The sequence below is a fragment of the Crocodylus siamensis genome, chromosome 7, assembly GCF_052110815.1.
Source record: "Crocodylus siamensis isolate JL-2025a chromosome 7, ASM5211081v1, whole genome shotgun sequence".
Taxonomy (NCBI): Eukaryota; Metazoa; Chordata; order Crocodylia; family Crocodylidae; genus Crocodylus; species Crocodylus siamensis.
Window position 1 is genome coordinate 21,047,875 of NC_143401.1, and position 22,418 is coordinate 21,070,292.

At 48.8% G+C, this 22,418-nt stretch overlaps 1 protein-coding gene across 6 annotated transcripts in view; it reads right to left on the reverse strand.

Moving 5' to 3' along the window:
- Window positions 1-22,418, reverse strand: part of ARHGAP22 (Rho GTPase activating protein 22) — a 306,841-nt gene that overhangs the window by 43,428 nt on the left and 240,995 nt on the right. Inside the window, exon 1 of one of the 6 annotated variants that reach the window (XM_090057616.1) lies at window positions 4,141-4,565. The exons of the other annotated variants lie outside the window; for them this stretch is intronic. Coding sequence (XP_089913742.1) covers window positions 4,141-4,261 — 121 coding nt within the window. The 5' untranslated portion in view covers window positions 4,262-4,565. Of the gene's footprint in view, window positions 1-4,140; window positions 4,566-22,418 lie in introns of those variants that run through there. 6 annotated transcript variants of the gene reach the window in all.

Here is a 22,418-nt window from a genome sequence, read left to right on the forward strand (position 1 = left end):
TCTCTTAAGCCTGCACTTTCCTTGCTGAGAGATATTCATGCTGATGTCAATGTGAGATGTGTCTGACCTGTGAAACACTGGGCCTCTAGTCTAGCATCTTCTTTCTGCCAGAAGCCAATCCCTGCTATGTCAAAGGGAGACATAATCCATCCCAAAACCACATACTTGGGAAAATGGTGGAGGGAAATTCCCTTCCTGTCCACATCTGGAGACCAGCTTGTATGCTGAAGCTGAGTCAATCATCCTTATCATGCAAATCCTAGTCAGTGTCCTTGCAGATTTAAGTTCCCATGCACATCAGTATTTAATCTACATGTGAGTCCTAACACATGTATGCCTCAATAATAGCCCAAAGCAGGAAGTTTTGTAGGCTGTTGTTAAGTTAGGCAAGAAAGAATCTTGTCCCATGTGTGTATATGTGAATACATGCTGCTTTCTAAACAAATCAAGTGCCCCTTGTTCTTGTGTGTTCAGCCTGTGTGCAGTCCCACCAGAGGTCTTCCTGAAATTAAAAAAAAAAAATGACTATACAATTTTTCAAGCAAATGTCATGTTGGCAAAGGGGCCAACAGCCTTGCTGTCTCAGAGCTGTTGGAGTACTCGGCACTTGCAGTGTGGGTAAAAGCGGCAGAACAAACTTCTTTGCACTGTCCCACACTTCCCTTCCACCCTGACACAAGAGCTGAGATGGCAAGGCCTACAGAGCTCCACTTGGGCTGGGCCTCTCCGCTGTGGCTGCCTCTCAAGAATGGGTTTGCTGTGAGGTGCACAGGGGAGTGGACTTTCCAGTTCTCACTGGGTACCAGGGCGGGAGCTCATTGCTAATGCAGAAACTAAGGGGTTCTGAAAGGAGATGCGAAGACCTATTTGTTGCGAGTCTCCTCCTCCTGCTTCTCTGTCCATGCACTGCTTCTCCTGGCCTCTGCCCATCTTTCATTCTGTCTGTTCAAACTTTTCCTCTTTCCTAGCACCACCTAGGTTTCAGACTCATTTCTGAACCCAGGCCATGATATCTGAGCAAGTCCAAAATCAGCCCCAGCCAGTCTCCAGTTTACTTAGTCACTGCTGGCTTAGGCCAAACAAAGGGACTTGGAGATAAAAGGCTGCATGTCCTAGAGTCAGTCTAAGCCGCTGGTTCCTCTTCCCCTTGGAGGACCTAGTCTTCAGAAGCAATTGCTTTCAGCAGATAGGGAGAGATCACAGCAGCCTCCTCATTAGGGACCTCCAGGCCCATCAGGAACTGAACTGTGCTCTACCCCCACCCCAATTTTCCTCAAACCTACACAGGCCCCCCCTATCCCTGACCCCCTCACAAGTAACTCAGAAACCCATTTCTCCTTCTTACTAACCTTACTGGGCTGGGAGGAAGAGAGGACATGATAGAGCCAGCCGGGAAGCCTGTGTGCGAGAGCCATAATGGGCAAAACTGAGACGGGAGGGATTCTTCCACTCCTCAAGCTGAGACCATGGGAGTGGGGTGACTGGAGGAGGTGAGGCTTTCTTTCCCAGCACTCCAGACCACAGCCCACCCCACACCCCCGCTCACGGCACAGGGAGCCCCTGCGTGCAGTGAGGCCCTCTCCCCTCCAAGAGCTGGACCACATAGAGATGTAAGAGCCTGCTACCAGCCTTAAGGTAAGAGACGGAGCAGTAAAGTCGTGTTACTTCCAATCCAGATGTCAGAGCTGAAGGCCCAGCCGTGCTTGTGGTGTTATATATGACTGGAGGGAGATACTACCCTAATCTGGTCACCAAAACAGTATCTTTTGCTTTCAAGTTAACAACAAACAAATGCTGATGACAGAGGTCTCCATTTACAGCTGCAATTCTAACTCAAGGGTCATGTCCCCAGTGCAATAAACCTGCTCCTCACTCAGTGCTCACACCACTGGGACTAAATCCACATACAAACAAGCTGGGAAAAGGCTGGAATCTCCCATAAACGTATTTCCACCAAGACAGCTCGCTGTGGTGAATGCAGCATAGAAAAGTCCTCTGGCCATTGCATCTATTAACCAACAGCACCTAAACTGAAGTTCTGCTGACACCAGGACATCTTACCAGTGCGGGAATACCAGTATACTATGCTGGTGAAGTACTTGTAATGTGGATGAGGCTGATACGGGGGAAGCTGCACTTTTAATCCAGCCTCTCTCACCACCAGGCAGCACAAGCTATGCCAGTCCAAGCACAGGTTTACTGTTGTGTAGGAGATTGTCAGCATGGCTGTGCCAGTCAAGCATCATACCCCTTAGCTGGCAGAGCTACGCTGGCAGGAGTCTTTAGGGCAGACCTAGCGTAACTAGCATCGTCTCCTGGCTTGGTCTGCTGAGCCTGCGCAGAAACAGGTTTAGGAGTGGAGACAGTGTCCTCTCCAAAGCTGCCCTGCCTTCTGCTCTGCCTGACAGGCCTGTGTAGCTGAGGTGGCTACACTCCCCTTTGCCTCCCCCCACCCCTGCCCCCCGCTGACAGCAGTCCTGAGGCTGGATTGGCTGTGCCCTCCTTTGAAATTAAAAACAAACAAGGAGCTGGTTGCATGCAGCCTGATCCAATCCGTTGGCTCCTCCAGGCACGGGCCTGTTTTCAATCACTGGTGCCTGCAGCTCAGACTGAACTTGGCAGCCTCGGCTCCCTTTGATGCTGCTGCTGGAAGACGTTACTGCCCTGGGTTGCTCTTCATTTCCGTCCCAGCAGAAGCAGGAGCCAATGCCATCAGCCTAACTGCCAGCTGAGGTTATGCTGGAAACAAAGCACGAGGGTACTGGCTGCCGAAGAGTTAAATCTTCCTGTCCTATCCTTATCTAGAGTTAGGCTGCTGTGTTTGGTTTCAAAGCAGTAAAATAACATGCCTGGGACCACATCCTCAATCCCAGGCAGATTCAATAGATACTAGACAAATGGGTTAGCACAGCGGGAGGAAGTTCTCCCCCTCTGCAACAAACTGTCTCTGGCTCTTTATGGAAAACCCAAATCAGGAATGGTGAACTCACTAACACACACAGACGGGCTTTCTGTCCTGGCCTGAATAGCTCACCCACCCACTTGAGGCATACAATGAATGTATATTCAGCCATACTGTTCAGACATGCCGTGGGCAGGAAGGGATACTCTCCCTGCTTCATTTTTCCCTATGACAGCTCTGATTTCAAACAAAGGGAATTGAAGAGAGAAACTTTAAATTCAGTCTGAGATTCTATTTCATTCAGGTTGACAGGCAAAAGGGCTCTTGCTTTTGTGTAGGTAATACACATATCCATTAGCACATGGATAAAAACATGTATACTGAGATCCATATATGCTTGCATATCCCCATGCACACTTGTACACACACGGGATGCATGTGTATGCATATATCTGTCAGCCACCAGCTCACACATATGACCACAAGCACACATGTGCTGACACATACTAACCCTAGAGCTCACCTACAGATGCAGTCACCTGTTCTCCCACTGACACAAGTGTCCCTCTCACATTTGAAAATGCCCACATACACAAAATCATGGATGACAAACCATAAATACACATAAGTCTGCAGATGTACAAACATACACATGTACGTATGTGTGAACACACACACACACACACACACACACACACACACAGAGGCATATTTTATTTGTATTACAGTATAGGGCAGGTTTCCATTGTGCTAGGTGCCGTACACATAGGCTAAACTACAATGATTGTTCCTTAAGAACGTATGAGCTAACTAGCCAGGACAGACGAAGAGTGAGAGAGAAGAGGTATCACTGGTAAGCAGACTTATGGGAACAGAGGCAAAAAGAAATTAAATGACTTGCCCGAGCTTATATAGGAAATCTGCAGCGGAGCTGGGAACTGAAATTTCATCTCCAGCAGTCCTTCTCCACAGGGTCAATCCTTCACACATGCATGTTAGGACATATTCAGCCTTGAGTACACTTGCATGGTATAAATATTCTGCAAAATACGTCCCCCAAAATATCTCCAGAAGTTAGCTTGGGGTCTGGCCAGTTAAGAGAGAGTGCTCCTTGCTCCTTTCCCTCTGTAAAGACTGAAGCTATGTTTAGCCACTGTCTGACCTAACCCAAGGACTAACGCGTTTGCTTTGCAAGAGGAAACCATAACAACTGTACACTGTGGAAAATCATCTCATACCTTGCGTTTTTGTGCAGCACTCAGCTACATGGCAGGCACTGAGCTTCAAGCAGAAACCAGGCAGTGTGAGACAGCATGAGCGGCAGAGGAGGAAAGTCCTGACTTCAGGCATCAGACACATTCTGAGTCCCAGCACTGGCTGCTTTCCATTCACTCAGCGCTGGAGAGCAGGGAGCAGCCAAGCTGCCCTGAGAGATAATCTCAGCAGCACATCTGGTCTCAGCTCCGCGACTCAGCATTAATTATGACTTGTGCAGAAAGAACTTGAAATATCCAATGAGATGTGGAGCTAGCCAGCTCCGTCGGCAAGGGAGAAAGAAAGGGAGACAGGCAGGTAGGATCTTGCCCACCCTTGACGCTGCCGCCAGTGTAAACAGCAGCTAAGTATGGGTCGCAAGTTTTAACAAAGGCATCCCCCATAGTACATGTAATATATTCATGCTCTAATTGCTTGTCAGATCTATTCCAGATAGCCGGAGAGTGGAGCAACAGTTTCTGTCTGCGTGCCACACTCTTCACTCCCTTTTAGCCACAGGCAGTGTTAGCTGCCCTACAGACAATCAGTTGCCCTTGCCCCAGTAAGGGTCAGAGGGGCGTTTCCTATCATCTAAGCTGCTTCAGCCTCCCAGGGCAGCCACAGGGCTCAAGGTTATGCCATTGATTCTCACATGGGCAGAAATCTCAGGCCTGGTTCAGTCTTTTTCCCCAGTCGCTATTAGTCTGAGCCTCATTTTTTAAGGTTACTGTGAAATGATTACACTGGACAGAATTAAACGAGCAATGCTGCTACATAGGAGTGGGTTGTAAATGGGATAGCAGGCACCAGCAGCTGGGGCCAGGACCTTTAGGACTAGAAGAATAAATTGCTACAGCTTAAGTTAGGGGACTGCTCTCATGAGACTAGCAAGCTTAGCTGGAGTATGTTGCCTACAGATCCAGCAGTTGGGTGAGAGGAGAGGAAGGAATGGCTATTCTGCATCTCCTTGTGTTTTGTGAGGTTACGAAAGTCCACTTAAATTCCACCTTCTCCAAAACGATTTCCAAGTCACAGAAGTTGCTCACTTCTGGATTTCTGTTGTCAGAATACTAGATATCTCACCATTGATGCAATCTATATTCATCTGAACTGAGCGGTTTGTTGGTGCAGGGGACTTCCAGACCTGGTTCTAACACTGGATGATTCTGGACAAGTTGTTCTCTGTGCCTCAGTTTCCCCCATATAAAACATGAAGGAAAGTATATTGACTGTTTGCACAGTTCAGCTGTAACACTTCAACCACTGAGAACAGGGCCATACACTCGGACTTAGGCGACATGGGTTCTGATTGTAGCTCTGCCACCAGCCTGCTGTAGGACCTTGGTCAAGTCACTTCTCCTGTGGGCTTCTATTTCCCCTCCCATTCTTTGTCTGCCTTGTCTACTTAGACTGCAAACTTTTGGGATCAAGACTGTCTCACTCTGCGTAAGTAGCACCCAGTACAACAGGAATCTGATCTTGTCCAGGGTATCTAACTACTATTTAAACACAACTAATGAATTTTAAAAAACTGACACAAATTACCATTTGCTAAATGACTAAGATGCTTGAAGACGAGGTGTTACTGAGGAACCAGGTATTATTATGTCCATGGTTTTAATCCCTCTCTTGTCCTCTTGGATGCATAAAGTAGGTGATAGGTTAGGGAAGGCCTGGCCAGAAGTATAGCTAGGGGCCAGTGGCAGATCAGAGATGTTTCCTTTATGAGTAATTCTGGGAACATCAAATTGTTTGGCACCATTACCTGGAACACTGTCTCCAAATGTGTCACATCCACTAGCAGCCTGAGACAGCTGGAAGCTCAATGGCTGGAGGGAGGCCTTGATGACAGCAAATGGCCTGTAAAATTTTTCGTTTCCCTTTTGAGCTCTTCCTTCCTCTCTACCTCCACCCGCAGTATGAGAGCAAGGGGCAGCCAATGAAATGGAAGGGAAACACATTTAAATCAGATACCTTTGTACACAACATGTAAGTAACCTACAGAACTTACATTGCCAATAGATACAGTTGAGGCCAGCGCCTCGGAAGGACCCAAAATGAGACTATCCGCAGAAGAATTCAACAGTATTTAGGGCTGTTGGTTACAGCCGTGTTGGTCTAAGGATGTAGGTAGATACGGTTCTTTGGGTAGATGTGATATCTTTTATCAGACCAACTAAATACTTAGAAAAATTGTTCTTTGCAAACTTTCAGGTACAAACACCCTTCTTCAGGCATAGGGAGAATCAGTACTTAGGCAAGGGAATCTCCCTGCTTTATCAATCCAAGAAAGAACAATACAGCCTCCCTGAAAGAGGAGGGAGGGAGCACACTAGCTCACACAGACCTCTCAGTCACAACACAAAATGACAGCTGCCTCACAGCTGCAGATGGCAACTGTACAGTTGAAGGTGTAGCACCAAGATATGGGAGCAGCCTGACAAGATTGTATTGCACAGCTACTTAGTTCCCTGTTACCATCTAATCTCCATTTGGGGCCTACATGAAATGTGTCAGTCTGCTTCATCAGGACTGAGAACAGCGTTGTCACACCAGTACAGTGAAAAAACTTGATCCAGGTCACAAAATATCATGAGGCTGGCTTTGAAATCATGAGGTTATTCTTTTAAATCGCCTGTTGTATTTTCTGACTCTAGGTCATGCCTCTAGGTCTAACATCTTCTCATTAACCACAAACCTGTTTTCTTTTCTTTTTTAAATGAAATCTGATATTCTCACATAAGGACAGGACTCACAAAAAAACTACAGTAAGCTAGCAAGACTGCATGTCAACTACCATCACAACTGGCACTAACTGGAACCAGACTAGGCTAGGGACATGTCTGGCTAGGGACAGACATTCAAAAAGCCTGAGCCTGAATTCATTCGATCTTTGCAGGTTAGTCTAACCTGGCTAGGTTTAACTGGGTTGTAAGCACATAGGCATCCCCTCTGGACTGAAAAACTACAGGCACATGTCTGCAGTGGCTCAGGTTAGAAGCCGAGCGGAGCTAGAGCAGCCCTCCCTTCCCTCCCACAATGCTGAGCTAAGGGGAGCGGCCAGGCCCCGACAGGATGCTAGGGAGGGTTCCCCCCACAGCAGCCTAGCAGGGAGCTGCTGACACAGTGTTTATAACCCCTAACTCAATGTTTGTCAGCTCATTAAGAAAACAACAGCCTCTCTCTATTAGTTCAAGCTCTTCTTAAACAGTTTTTCCAAGGAAGTAAAGGAAGGACATTACCAGCTACCTATTGATTAGCTCCAAAAAGCCCTAAGCCAACACAGTCTTGTCTGCCTTTGTTCTGCCTGCCACAATACAGACAGTAGGCACAGAACCATCCCTAGGGGTCATGAATTGGCGCGACCTTCCCAGGCCTGGCACTTCGGGGGGCCCTGCAGAGTGGGGCAGAGCAGCAGCAGTACAGAGCTAGGCACAGCAGTGGCTCTGCATCCAGCCGCTTGCTCCACCCCCTACCGCCCATGCCACCACCACCAATGGCAGTGGCAGTTTCTCCAGGTCCTGGGCCCATGGGATTGGAGCAGGGGTGGGGCTCCACAGGGGCTGATTTGCCCTGTGGCCTGCACCCTGCTTGGGTCAGCTCTGCATAGGCAGCATTTGGTATGCTAGCTAATGCTGAGAGGTGTCTGTGTAAGGCAGAGGGGAGGGGGCGAATCCCTGCTTCGGCAGGGTGTGGTGATGGAGTGGGGAGTGGGGGAGCAGGAGGAAGCCAGGCAGACCCTGCTGTACATTTAGTCTCTGACAGAGCTGCAGCCAGGGAGCAGAGGGGAGCGGCCAGCCCAGCTTTCTGGAGCAGAGAGCCCTGCTCACCCAGAGGGCATGCTGGGATGCTGGGGGACTCTGATTTAACTGTCCAGGAAAGGATCTGGGACAGGTATTGCATAAGCTGGTTTGACCCAAATCAGTTAAGTCTGCTACTACATTCAACCAGATTTATCTCAAACCAGTTTCAGCCATTTTCAAACTGCTTTATGTGCACTGAACTTCTGTTCTGTTACAGGTTTAAACCAGTTTCTGATCACTTAAACTGGTTTATGTGTAATGTCTGTCCCTAGTCCATGAGGTCATATTCCACATGGATACCACAGATGGAACGGGTCACAAAGACTGCACTCCCCTTCTGTCATAGGAATGGGACACTTGGGAGGGATGACAATACTCCCAGTACCTGAGCTGCTCCAGTTCTACTGACAGAGAATCCTGGTGTGTAAGACTGTTTAGCACAAAAACCCAGCATGAACACCCTGCTTAGGAGACAAGCTATATTATTCCATGACATTTCTGCACTGTGAACTATGGGGGTAGGATCTCCTAGTAATGCTGTCATGAGCTAGCACCTCAGCAGTTACTCTTCAAGTCCCAGAGCTGTGAGAAGCTGATGTGTCTCTACGTGTCATTACAAGTCTTGAGATCCAGCTCAGACATGTGGGATGTATGCTGAGGTTCATAAAATCTCTGAAAACCCAGGCTGGTTTCTAGTTTGGCATCTAACTCAAGCCAAATTCAAATCCTGTAGTGACTGCACCATAAAGTAGTTTTGAATTCACATTAAAAGAACTAATATGAATTCACAATCCCACATATCCCTCTGTTAAAAGAACGTACCTGCTCTATACAGTTCTAGTGAGTACTCATGGGGGTGCAGGTCTTACATAAATGTCCAGACTTCAATATATACTGGTTCATCTACAGATGGGCTTACACTGTTAAACCAGGGATGTTACACCTGGGGATTGTTTTGCCTCTGTATGGACAAGACCCAGTCTCAGAAACTGGAATCCAGATCTGAACTTCCCCAAGGTTTATACAAATTTTGGATTCAAAGCCATCTTTTATGCAAAGCCATCTCTTATGCAAGCCAAACTCAGGTAAATAGATCTCCTTGTACCAGAAAGATAGCAGTAACATGGTTAAGAGTTCAGTCATGCTGCTGAACCCAGCAAAAAATCAGCTAAGAGAAAAAAAATCCTACTTCTCTCTCCACTCTAAACTTTGGGAAGAGATCCTCATAACATAACATCCCCTCCTCAACACCCCCACCTGATTGTGATGCTCTGGATTAGAGAGCCACCATTTAATGGTGCCTGAATGAAAATGAAAACAGTTTTCTGCTCACTGATTGATATCACCACACTGTATTGATTTCCAGCAGCAGCAGCTAGACAGTCATATTTGAAACAAACATGAGACAGAGTTGAAAGGTTCTAAATATCATTATTCATCTCCCTCCCATAGGAAAGGCCACTCAGCTAAACCTGCCCAAACAGTTTTTCTGTCCTGTGTAAGTATGACAAAAAGAAGCCACACTAAAGAGCACAGTAAATTACACTATGGTAGACTCTAAACAATTTATTCCCCAACATGAGATTATAACTGTTTATGTGCAGCAAACAGAAGGATGATAAATAGCCCTGACCATCACTTAGCCACAACATCTGGAGTCCAATGCCAAAACCTCTCTAAACAAGGACAAGAAGAATTTGGAGAATGAAATGTCAAGAGCAACATAAAATGCCTTTCAAATTAGCAAGCAGTGAGCTGAGCAAATATTCTCAGTAAATATCTCAGCCAATATTCAAAGCAAATATTCTACACACATTCTCTCCATAATGTAATTACAGTTTGCATGTCCAGAAAACCTTTCATGTAGGGACAAATCACATGGCATTATCTCTGTCTGACAGCTGGGAAACTGAAGGAAAAAAAATGAAGGCCCAAGTTTTCAAAGAGACCATTAGCTCCCAGCCCTGAGACCCCTGGCTCTAGGCACCAACAGCTTCCACCGACTTGAATGGAGGTCTGTCTGCACAAAACAACTGAGGCAGGCTCACCCTTCCTAGATCCACTTCATCGTGAGCTTTTTGCTGCATAGAAATGTATTATAAAGATTCTGGGTGTGAGTGAATATAAAATAATGATGATATGATATCTATTCCCATCAAAGACCCTCAAAATATGAGAAGGGCTGGACCTATACTCCTATATCCAACTGTAAAGAGAGTGGACACATCTAGAATGGATCAAGGTATGGATGCTGCTGTTAAACCTGCTGCCTCAAAGAGGCTGAACCAAAACCCCAGACCCCTGAACACGACTGAACTCTGCTGGATTCCCATTCTGGGTTCATGGCCTAAGTTTTTAATGTGGACCCATTTTATTCATACCCAATAACAGACAGAGCCAAACAACCAGTCAAATTTATGCCTTTGCCACACTTGCCAGACCTGCAGCCAGAGGCTGCTCACCTAAACACCTTGGGGACTTGGGAAACAAAGGGACTGACAATGAGCTTTGGGATGGTTATCCAAGCTATAGCATAGAAACTCAGCAACTGCACCTGTCCCACCCTGTAACCTGTACCCAAAAGACATGTTTCACTTTGTTGTGTCACCTTGCTGCTGCCTCAAGATCAGCTAGAGAATGAAACCAATCTAGTAATCCCCCTTACTAATATACATCATAATAAAAACAAGCATAATTTTACTAGCCATACCAACTTTGATTGTCTGGGAAAGCTGAGGTCAGAGTCAAAAACCTAGCAGTAGTTAACCCATGACACTTTTACTTTTCCCAGCTATGACTGTTTTGGGAGGGTAGAATAACTGCCACTTGGCGATCTGAATTTCCAAGAGATTGCTGTGGAAAAAAGCCCTCTGAGACCTACATTTTAAAGGCAGCCCTGAACGTCTCCCATGTGTCTGAATTAAGAGCTGCTTGACATCCTTCCCTTAAACCAGGAGTGGGCAAAATACAGCACACAGGCCTCATTTGACCCGCCAGGTCATTCTATCTGGCCCGTGGGGCCACTAAAAAATTTAGAAAATTAGTATTTATCTGCCCCCAGCTCCTGTCAAAGATGACAGGAGCCAGGGGCAGTGGGACCCTGGGGGAGCCCCAGCAGACTCCTGCAACAGAAGGGCCCTCCTGGTCCCACCCCCCACAGCTGGAAGCCGCCTGCCTAGCAGAGGCTTCTGGCCTGGGACCATGGGGCTGTTCATGGCTACACCAGTGAGGGAAATTCAGATAAGGAGGGAAAGGGATGCAGGGAAGGACCATGGGGATAGCCCCAGCCCTCAGGGCCAGGCAGGGTCCTGCTGAGCCTCATGGTCCGGACATGCAGCTGGGAGCCAGCGGGCAGGCGGGAAAGCAGTGGTGGGGGAGGGGGGGAGTGGAAGTGAGTGAGAGTGTGGAGCCCTGCACCAATGTCCCAAGGCCAGTGCCAGTGTGGCCCAGAGTGGGGCGGCAGGAGCATGGGACGTGGCCTGGCAGGGGTCTGTGGAGCCGGGCTGGGCTGCACCAACAGGGAGAGGGAGGAGCTGACCCAACTCCATAGAGCCCCTGCTGGCCAGGACCCCACACTCCTGCTGCCCTGCTCTGGTCCCGTCGGCACTGGCCCCTGCACTCCCGCCCAGCTGCCACTGGCTGCTGCATGCCTGCTCACTCCCAGTGCCCCCGCCCCAGCCCCACGGTACAGGTGGGGAGCAGTGTACATGCCACACTTGCCCGTGGGGAATGAACTGGTGCTCAGCGCAGAGGAAAAGTGCACCCCCCCCCATGGCCAGTGCTTTCTGCTGCAGCCTCTCACAGCCCACATGGGGCTGTCCTGCCTCTCTGCTGCGGGGCAGCGGTGCCAACAGAAAACAGGCACAGGCACTCTGTATAGGCTCCGAGCAGCTGCAGCATGGGATACCAGCCATGGGAGGGGAAGTGGCTACTTTTCCTCTGTGCTGAGCAATGGTTCATTGCCCAGAAACTGCTGTCCGGTGCAGAGGAAAGCAGCTCTGCCACTCGCCACTGCCGGGCAGTGTTTGCTGTGGCTGCCCACCTGGAGCTCGCACCACTCTAGGCTGTGGAGTGGTTGCTTCACTGCGGCCTCTGTGCTGCCCAGCATGGCAGCAGTGGCCATGTGGGTGGAGCAGCCACAGGGCAGCAGAGAGGTGGCGGTGAAACAGCCACACCGTAGCCTAGCGTAGTGCGAGCTCCGGGCAGACAGCCACAGCAAACACTACCTGGCAGTGGCAAGTGGAGGGGCCGCTTTCATCTGCACTGAGCAGCAGCTTCTGTCCAGCTGCTGCTGCCACAGCTCAGCCCCAATGGGCAAGCCTGGAGCTTGCACAAGACCTAGGCTAGTAGCGGCAGTGGGGAACAAACTGGTGCTCAGCACGGGGGGAAAAGTGTCCCTCCCTCCCTGTGGCCAGTGCCCCACGCTGCAGCCACTCGGAGCCCACACAAGGCTGCATGTGCCTGCTCTCTGTTGTGGCAGAGAGGCAGGACAGCCTGTGAGCTGTGAGCAGCTGCAGCAGGAAGTGCCAGCCACGCACAGGGGTTGGGGGGACGACGGAACACTGTTCCCCTGCACTGAACTGCAGTGCATTCTCTGCAGGAGAGCGTGGGACACGCAGGTTCAGGGCTGTGCGCTGATCCCCACCTATACTGCGGGGCTGGGGTAGGGGCAGTGGGTGTGTGGGAGCCAGCGGCAGCTGGGTGGGAGTGCAGGGCCTGCACTGGTGTCCCAAGGCGAGTGCCGATGGGGCCCAAAGCAGGGCAGCAGGATCGTGGGGTTCTATGGAGCCGGGTCAACTCCCCCCTCTCCCTGTTGGTGCAGCGCAGCCCGGCTCCACAGACCCCTGCCAGCCCACACCCCGCACTCCTACCACTCTAGGCCCCGCCAGCACTGGCCCTGGGACATTGGTGCAGGCCCCACACTTCTGCTCACTTCCACTGCCCCCCGCCACTTTCCCCATTTTCCTGCCTGCCCGCTGGATGACCACTCTGCACTACATGGCTCTCATACCCACACACACACACATCCCCACAAAACCCCATATGCAATCCTGCATATACACCACAAACGCACACAAATCAGGACAGAAGCCTTTTTTTATATTAAATTAAAATATATTATTATGGGTGTTTTAGTTTTAGTATGTAATTTGTTTTTTTCCCATAAGGTAGCAAACCCACTTCCCCAAACTTTGAGGCAAAGCATCCACGCCAGAAGACAGGCAGGTGATCCAGGCTGACCTGGACAGGCTCAGCAAATGGGCGAACGAGAATCTGATGGTGTTTAACACCGAAAAATGCAAGGTTCTCCACCTTGAAAGGAAAAACCTGCAGCATCCTTATAGGCTTGGCAGTGCTATGCTGGCTAGCACTATGGAAGAAAGAGACTTGGGGGTCATCGTTGACTACAAGATGAACATGAGTCTGCAATGCTGCAGCTAGTAAAGTGACCAAAATGCTGGCTTGCATCCATAGATGCTTCTCAAGCAAATCCCGGGACGTCATTCTCCCCTTGTACTTGGCCTTGGTGAGGCTGCAGCTGGAGTACTGCGTCCAGTTTTGGGTCCCACAATTCAAAAAGGATGTGGACAAGCTTGAGAGAATCCAGAGAAGAGCCATGCGCATGATCAGAGGTCAGGAAAACAGACCTTACAACGACAGGCTGAGAGCCATGGGGCTCTTAAGCCTGGAAAAGCTCAGGCTCAGGGGTGATCTGATGCCCACGTATAAGGTTATCAGGGGTGACCACCAGTATCTGGGGGAACATTTCTTCACCACAGCACCCCAAAGGATGTTGAGGTCGAACGGTCATAAACTACTACAAGATCATTTCAGGCTGGACATAAGGAAGAATTTCTTTACTGTCCGAGCCCCCAAGGTCTGGAACAGTCTGCCAGCGGAGGTGGTTGAAGCACCTACATTGAACACCTTCAAGAGCAAATTTGATGCTTATCTTGCTGGGATCCTATAACCCCAGCTGACTTCCTGCCCTTTGGGCAGGGGACTGGACTCGATGATCTCCCGAGGTCCCTTCCAGCCCTGATGTCTATGAAATCTATGAAAGGAGTACTTCCAGGGCAAGGGGAGGGACTTCCAGTGGCAAAGGTCAGAGATTAGGGGGCAAGACTTCCGGTCCCAAGATGGCGACCAGGGGGCGGGGCACCTTTCCGGGGGCGGGGCTACCCATGTGGCCCTCAACAGCTTGCCAGAACTCGGTAAGCAGCCCTCCGCCCAAAATAATTGCCCACCCCTGCATTAAACCAGGTGGGAAGGACAGAGTGGGTGTCCATTACCAGTTCTACCACCTGACTTCTCCATGTTTCCTTTTCTTATCTGTTTTTACAGGAGCAAGACTATCCCTGGGTCACAGGGACAGCATGGAGCTGATTTACTGAAGGCACCATCTGTAAGATGCTCTGATGGGAAGTGCTAGGAAAAGAGAAACAGCTTTTTTCTGAAGGGATCTGTGGGCAGCCCCAACTCTTCTGTATATATCCAGCTAGGAAAAGTCCTGTTTTCAAGGAGCCTGGAATAACTGAATGTATTCACTGTCTGCTGACAGGGCAAGTTGCGAGGGCTAGTCGGCAGCATCTTGCCCAGTGCTGAAAAGGAAAGCCAGTCTCTGCTTCAGTGCCCTTGTAATTACTTCCTGTCAGTGCTCTGCGTAACAACATGCACACAATTAGCACCTTGCCCCCTTACCTGCATGACAGGCTGGGAAACAACAGATTAAGTAGGGCAGGAGGTGATTTCTGGAAAAAGAGAGGCAGAGGATCCTTCTAGGTAAATTATTGGCTTTGGGGTTAAGAAACTGGGTTCTCATCGCAGCTCCATCATGGATCAGGTGTGTGACCTCAGGCAAGCCACTCCCTCTGTCTCTGCACACCCATCCTTGGTCTATTTAGAATGTGAGCTCCCATTATGTACCATATTTACCCAAATCCAAGATGACCCTGAATTTAAGATGAGCCCCCAATAGTTAGGGTCTCTATATGGAAAATTCATAAATTTGTTATGATTTCCCATGTATAAATTCTAATCATTGGAGGGTTTCCATAAATCCCTCCACCCACTGCTGCATCAGGGAAAGCAGTGACAGGGAAGCAGGCGGTAGTGGAGGCATACAGTACGGAGGCAGTGGTAGGGTGGGGCAGGCTGCAGCTGCAGCTACAGCTCCAGTCCCGATCCTAGGTCAGTCCCATTTCTGCACAGCTGGGAGGAAGCTGCCCTGCAGCTGAGACAGCTCTCTCAGGCTTGCAGAGATCAGGACTGGTCCTGACTGCTGTGCAGCTGGAATAGCTTTCCCCATCCCGGAGATCAGAGCTTATCCAGGCCGCAGTGGCCTCCCACTGTATGTATCTGTACTAGAAAACAGCTCATTAGACTAATTTAATGTGTGGTAATTGATGTGCAAGTGTAAATGGTGACACTTCACTGTGCATTATATTAGTCTAATGTGCTGTAAAGCATCTTGTGTAAATGCGCCCAGTGGCATTTACAACACTGAAATCTTGTTGTAAGACACGGCAGTCTTGACTCAGGTCTGACACAATGGACATGTAAGGCACCATGGTTTCTGAACTGTGTATCAGATCAGTAAAACTGGTTCAATTCTGTTCTACACTGGAGCAGCTGTATACTGTTGAGTTGGACTGACTGCAGCTCCTTGCCCTCCTCAAGCCAGGGGATCACAGCATAAGAGTCCAACCTTAACTTTTTTCAGGAAAAACAAGGCCTATTTCCAGAAGTTTAAAACAAATACACACGGAGCCTGGATGGTTCCAGAAAGTGATAGCACAGAGATACCCTGCACACTTCAGTATTAAAGCAGCAACTTGGGCCATTAGCAGCTAGTGGTGGGGAACCTGAAAATTACTGGAAAAGCACTAGAAAGTTTAGAGGCTTACTGGAACATGACAGCACTGAAGAATACCAGGGAGCAAATCTTTCTGATAAGATTCTGTGATCCTCCTAAACCAAGACACGAGGAGCTACATTTAAAGAAGTTAACCAGATTTTTCAGAATAATCTGAGCAGGGGTCATAAACAGAGGGACCCTGGGCTCTGAACTTGCAGCCCATCCAGAAGTGAATCCCCACTAGTGAGGAGTAAGTAGGTCTGGAATGACTTCTAGTGTTAGAGCTGACCAGGGGCAGCTGAAGAAATGTCCCTCAGATACAGGACGAGAGGTGAGAGACAGGGGAGAGACAGGAGATGAGCTTCTTCCTTTGTAGGTATCAAAGAGTTAAAATTCTGCAGCTTGCAGGGACTGAGACTACCTTCCCCCTTTAATAAACACAAATCTTTGTAACATTCATCAAAGAAATAATCCAAAGAAATTAAAATTCTTGCCTTCCAAGCTGGGAAACACCACGGGAATATGTCTGCCCAATTAATTATACATAGGCATGACTTGCAGTGAGAGCCACAAGGGCTATGAGCCCATGAACTTTCATATACCAAGCATAAATCTAGCTGGTTCTTATGGGATAAGTCTTCAGAGACCCAGGTCAGGCTAGGAACTGGTGTGGGTGGCATTTGCCCCTCTGCATTAGTCCTGTTCCAGCCACAGGTGAGGAGGTGCTGTGCTGCTGGAGACAGATGTTAAAATATAATAAATCTGTGACTTCCTAGGATTTCAGAAAGCATACGTCTACTATATGATCTAAAGGAGGCTTACTCTCATCAACACAGTGCATGTGAAACCCAGCTGAGCAGTTCACATTGACTCCTGCTGCGAGCCAAGGTACACACACACACACACACTCACCTAGTCACAAGAGCTTGTAAAGCAGTACAAGAAATGCGGTTCTGTCAGACCACTAGCCTTCAGAACAGAGACCATCGCTCTTCTGTGTTTATAGACCACTAGCAAATGAGGCTCCAAAACTCTGACCACTGTTAAGAGCTCCATGTGAAATGGAAGCCAGATGCAAGGCACAACAAGGTTTATTGACCCAACAGCACTCCAGACCTATGCTATGTATCTTTGAGCCCCATCTACTGGCTCCAGCTCTATTAACCACTTACAGATAGCTTGTCTGTAGTGCACACTTGTACCAGGGTTAATGTCATGCTACTCTAAATTTAGTATGACTGTTTTAGCACATAGTGAGTTACAGATGCTTTTAGCCACTAGGGGGAGATTTTGATTTCTACTAATTCCGGATTTGAGCTGAACAGGAAGCGGTTTTCCCATTTGGCAAAGCTTTTTGCAGAATGAAAAAAACATTCTGCTCCACACTGGGATCAGCCAGAGACCTCTGAAGTTTTCCATGGTGGAACAAGAGAGGACCTCACTCAGCCAGCCAAACAGGGCACCATTTAGGATGAGGGAACACAGCTGTGTCATGCTTAGAACAAGGATTTGAACCTGGGTTTCCTTTATCAAACTCCCTAAACCAGTGCTTTCCACACTTTTCCTCAGCATGACCCCATTTCCTTAGTATGGCCCCTTGCTCCCAACCCGTAGCACCCCACCCCTTCCAAGTGCCCCCCCCCCCCTTTACACCCACAGCCTCTGGCTCTGCAAGTGTTCCTCACTCCCCACCCACAGCCCCCCTCCTCCCCAGCCCTCCAGCTGCCAGGGCTACAAGACCAGGGTCAGGACCCGCAGCCCCCAGCCCCCCCAGGAGTGCCTGAGCCCCAGCTGCAAACTGCAGAGACCTGTGCAGCTGCTGTGGCCAGAGCAGATCACAGAGCCCCCACAGCCCAGCAGGTGGGATGTGGTGTGGGATGGTGGGGTGGCTCGGTGATGCTGCTGGGAGCCCCACGCTGCCATGGTGAGGCACTCCCTGCCCACCCGGCAGCAGTGGCAGCACGGAGTTGTGCCCCCTGCTGCTGCCAGGTGGGCAGGGGATGCCTCGTCAGGGTGGCATGGCCAGCATGGAGCTCCCAGCAGTGACACCAAGCCTCCCCACCCCACTCTGCCGCTAAGACCCCAGGGGAAGGGCAGCAGGGCAGGAAGCCCTGAGCAGGCAGTGGGCAGCCCTCATCCGCCCCACCCCATGCACAAATCTGGGGGGCAAGTGTCACTCCCTTTTTTGTCATTGTGGCCCCAAATGGAGTTGCAACCCCCAAATTGGGAACCGCTGCCCTAGGCACTAGATACTGTGGGAGGGCAAGGGTGAGGAGGCTCTTTCTCTTCTGCTGGACTGGAGAAGGATCTTGAACAACAGTATCCTTCATGGTAGATGCCTGCCCACCCATTCAGCCCCATGGAGGGAACTGTTGGAAGCTTAAAGGAAAAAAACATGGAGGGGATGAACTCCCGAGAGCAGAGTTCTTCATGGAGCTGCCATAGCCCACACCTCCAGCGTGTGCTCTGGGAAGGGGCTGAAGCAGCTTCAGGGTCACTTAGGCTAGGGACACACCAGTGGGATGTCCTGGCAAAGCACCAGCGGCCCTCAAGAAAGTGAAGTTGGAGTCACATGACACAAGTCCCTGAACTAAGGTAAACTGTTCCAATAGCAGGGTAGTTTCTTCCCAGTGAAGCTGCTTGCTTGTGTGCAAGCCATCCATAACAGCTTTTGTGTGCAAGCCATCCGCTACATCCCTGGCTTTTGCTTTTCCTTCAAGGATCCCTTTCTAGGGTGGTTCCATTTGTGTTGCCATGGCCTCAGAATAAAAATCCCATTAACATTCCCCCCCAGACCTGTCTCAGTGTTTCTTCGGTTGCTGGGATTTCTTGTACTATTAAAATAACTGACAGAGGGACAGCTCCAAAACTCCTAAACAAATCTTTCCTCCAATGCCTGATGAAGGGTGTTTGTACCCAAAAGCTTGCAATTAAATTTTTTTTTTTTTGCAAAAATCTTGTTGGTCTAATAAAAGATATCATCTCTGCTATGAGTCCCGATTGACTTTTCCTCTAGACCAATATGGCTACAACTTGGATACCTGACACATGGAAGATACTGACTTTGAGGCGATTTTTAAAAATGAAACCTTCATATTTTCCCAAGCAGGAAGTACCTGTGACCACCTGAAACCTGAGATTCTGCTTCCTGCCTTTGTTTCAAGGTAATTTGCATCATCACAGATCCTCGCAGGAGGTGAGAGGCTTCATACCAGCTATGAACTGACTGCCCAGAGGAGTTTTCTATCTATTGACTCCTCTGTGAAATCCTATGAAATATGAACTTTCATTTTTACCCAGGAGAACTTTTACAATCTTTTCTCCAATGCCTGATGAAAGGTGTTTGTACCCGAAAGCTTGCAATTAAAGACTATTTTTTGCAAAAATCTTGCTGGTCTAATAAATGATATCATCCCTGCTACAAGTCCTGACTGCCTAAACACTCCAAGGCATCTGGCAAATAGGCCCATCTTTCTGCCTTCTCTCATACAGATCCCGCAAAGTGGTGGACCCAGCAAACTGACTGGTGCCTGCTGTGTCGCAGGGGTCTGGGAAAAGCTCCACTCTACCACAGATGTTCTGTGGGAGGCTGGGTCCTTTATTCTCTCTCTGCCTCCATCTCTCCTTAAACTGAGCAGAATGGTCCTTTCCTACTGCACAGGGGTGACAGAAAAATAAAATATGGTTAGAGTGGGAATTTTTCTGATAAGGTAGTGATGACCCGAGTTATCCTAGGTAAGGGACCTGAGGAGTGTGCTGCTCAGAACCAGACCTCAGAGATGGTTCTGTTTGTGGGGCTTTCCAGGCAGTGGGACCCTCTTCCTTACCTCACCATCACTCATCTCTGTGCCTCAGTATTCCTATCTAAGAAGGGTGCTGTGACAGCACTTGGTGTGGATACCGTATGGGATAAAGCTGACCATGTCCTCCTCACCACGCGTTGCTCTTTCCCTCATCTTTGATGGCTTTCTGCAGTCCTACAGCCCTTAAGACTATTGCCTCTTCTGCTGCTCTCCCTTTGGCTGGGCCTTCCTCCCAGGAGACAATACTGACTCCAGGGTGGAAGAACAAACACTGATAACACTAGTCGGGGCACCAGTTGTATCTATGCAGAGATAACAATGAGGTACTTGCAGGGCAAGGCAAACACCTGGCATGTGCTTCAGGAGCACACCTGGTTTCATCCTGCACCACAAATGTGGCCCACAGTACTACCCACTGGAGGAAGGACCCACAGCACACACATACACCTCCTCAGAGCCTGTGAGGAAGTGACAGGAAAGGATCAGTACAAATGACAGAGAAGGCAGGGAGCCATTTCTTTGTCACAATACTATGCAGATAACAGGAGTCACCTATGTGGCCTTCGCTGCTGCAGTGTATAGGCACTTCCCAATTAGAGTGAGGAACGGAGGCAATCGGCAGGTTAAACAAACACCCACAATCATGTGCAGAGCCCGTGGTTGGGCTAGGACATGGTCCTTCCATTTCTCAAGCTTAGTACAGTTTCCTCCTACTGTACCCTTCTGGCTGCCAGTAACGTTTGTCTTCAAAACAACTCTGCTGTGCTCTCATTTAGCAGCTTTCAAGCAATCACCCCAAAGCCATGCTTAGGGTCCGTCATTATGCCTGTGTAGGGTTACCCCTGTATTACCAAAGAGAACATTGACAGAGTGGACTCACACTGCAAATCTCTCAGGGTGTTTATACACGTGGGGGAGCTGGGTGCTTTAATTAGAGCCGCTCCAAGGGCTGCTCCAAATAAAGCACGTGGAGTGTCTCATGTATCAGTGTCCCCCTGTTTAAAAAGAGTGGCAGTGTTGCTTTAACTAAAGTGTGCTCAACAAGCTTTAGTTAAAGTGCCCACTACCATTTTTAAGCACGGGGATGCTGATACACGAGATGCTGGAGTCTGCTGGAGCACAGTAATTACCAATTAATTGAGTCTGCTCTGAGGCACTATAATTACAGCACATTGGAGCAGCCTCGCTGCTCGTGTATAGGCACCTTCTGTTCTCTCAATGCTTTTGTAGTTTTAGGGGGAGTCCTTGATTTTTCTGGGCAAATCTCACATAGGAAATTCCAGGCCCCAGATTCTCTTGTGGGATCCAGCACAGGGAAGCAGTGTCTATGTGTTTCAAGTTGAGTAGGGCTAGCTATTGCCAAATAGCTTTGCAGGCAGACTCTCTCTTTCAGGAGAAGCACATTAATTATCATGGGATGTGTCTACACGTGACATTAGTGTTCAGCAATAAACTGTGGAGCTTATTGCTCTGCAGTTTATTGCTCCCAGGAAGCTCCCTGGAGCACCTGGACCACAGCACATTGAGTCGAGTCAGAGCAGCCCCAGCAGGGAGGGGGCCCAGGGGTCAGCCTGCCAACCAAGGCTCAATGTGCTGTGGAGTGGCTGGCTGGGGCACAAGGGTGCTTCACTGGCAGCCAGCCCCTGCATTGAAGCACCTTCATGCCCCAGCCAGCTGGGTCAGTGTCTACATGCGCATTACAGTACACAAAAAAACTTCACGAGCACTATCCTGCTGCAGAGTTTATTAGTTTTGTGTGCCCTAATGGGAGTGCACATGTAGACACCAAAACATTTACTACATAGTTAATTAGTGAGCTGTGCAGTAAACATCTCATGTAGACGCTCCCATGGTGGAGTAAGTGACTTCAGTTGCCTTTGGTTTCACATATAGAGGCCCAAATACAATCCCGGCTGGCAGTGCAATCAAAGATGGTATTGCTTTAATAAACCAATAAGGACCAAGGAGTCAGTGTGTAAGTAAACCAAAAGAATGAGTTCTGTTTAGATTAGCTAATATTTTCTGGAATTGCCTAAGTGTTGATTCATGGTGTACTTATGACATCACCTTTATTTGACTCTGCCAGCATCACACAGTTGCCTTTGAGGATGCTGGAAGGTGGAACAATCACTAGCAGACCTGGGAATAAGATCTAGAAGCCTTGCAACTCAGAACCTACTCTAAGTACTGCACCATGCCACCCTGTTCTGCAACCACTTGGTGATAGTTAGTAAGGTCAGCATGGCTGTACGGCACAGAGGCAACTCTTCATTTAACTAATAAGAAGGGCCCATCCGAGGTGGTATCAGAGGCGAGACATGAATTCCATACCTGTTGTGAAGCCAAACATGGGTGTCCCAAAGGGCCACATTCTGTTCTTGGTTTCATGAGCGTAAATACAAAATAACTGCACAAGTTTAGGAGGGTAATTTAGGAAAGTGTGAGTCAGTACTGACAGCAACAGAGTGTTAATCAGCCTTGATAACAGCAACATGACCCACAAACCAGCTCCATCAATCCACTGTAAAATCTCTGTTCATACAGAAAAAAGAATGGAAAAGAAAAGACACAACAAATCCAATACCTTATATACCTTATTTTAAAATTTGGGCTCACAGAAGCTTCTGCTCTGATTAAAACTGACTAGACTCAAGGATCCAGGGCGCTGAAAGCTATGAAAACTGTTAGAAACAATATCCCCCATAAACAGCACAGCCCTTCTTCAAATGACTTAGAGGCTGATGGATTTTAAGGCCTAATTTGAAGTGTATTTCAAAGCATAAATTCTGCGTGGCTTT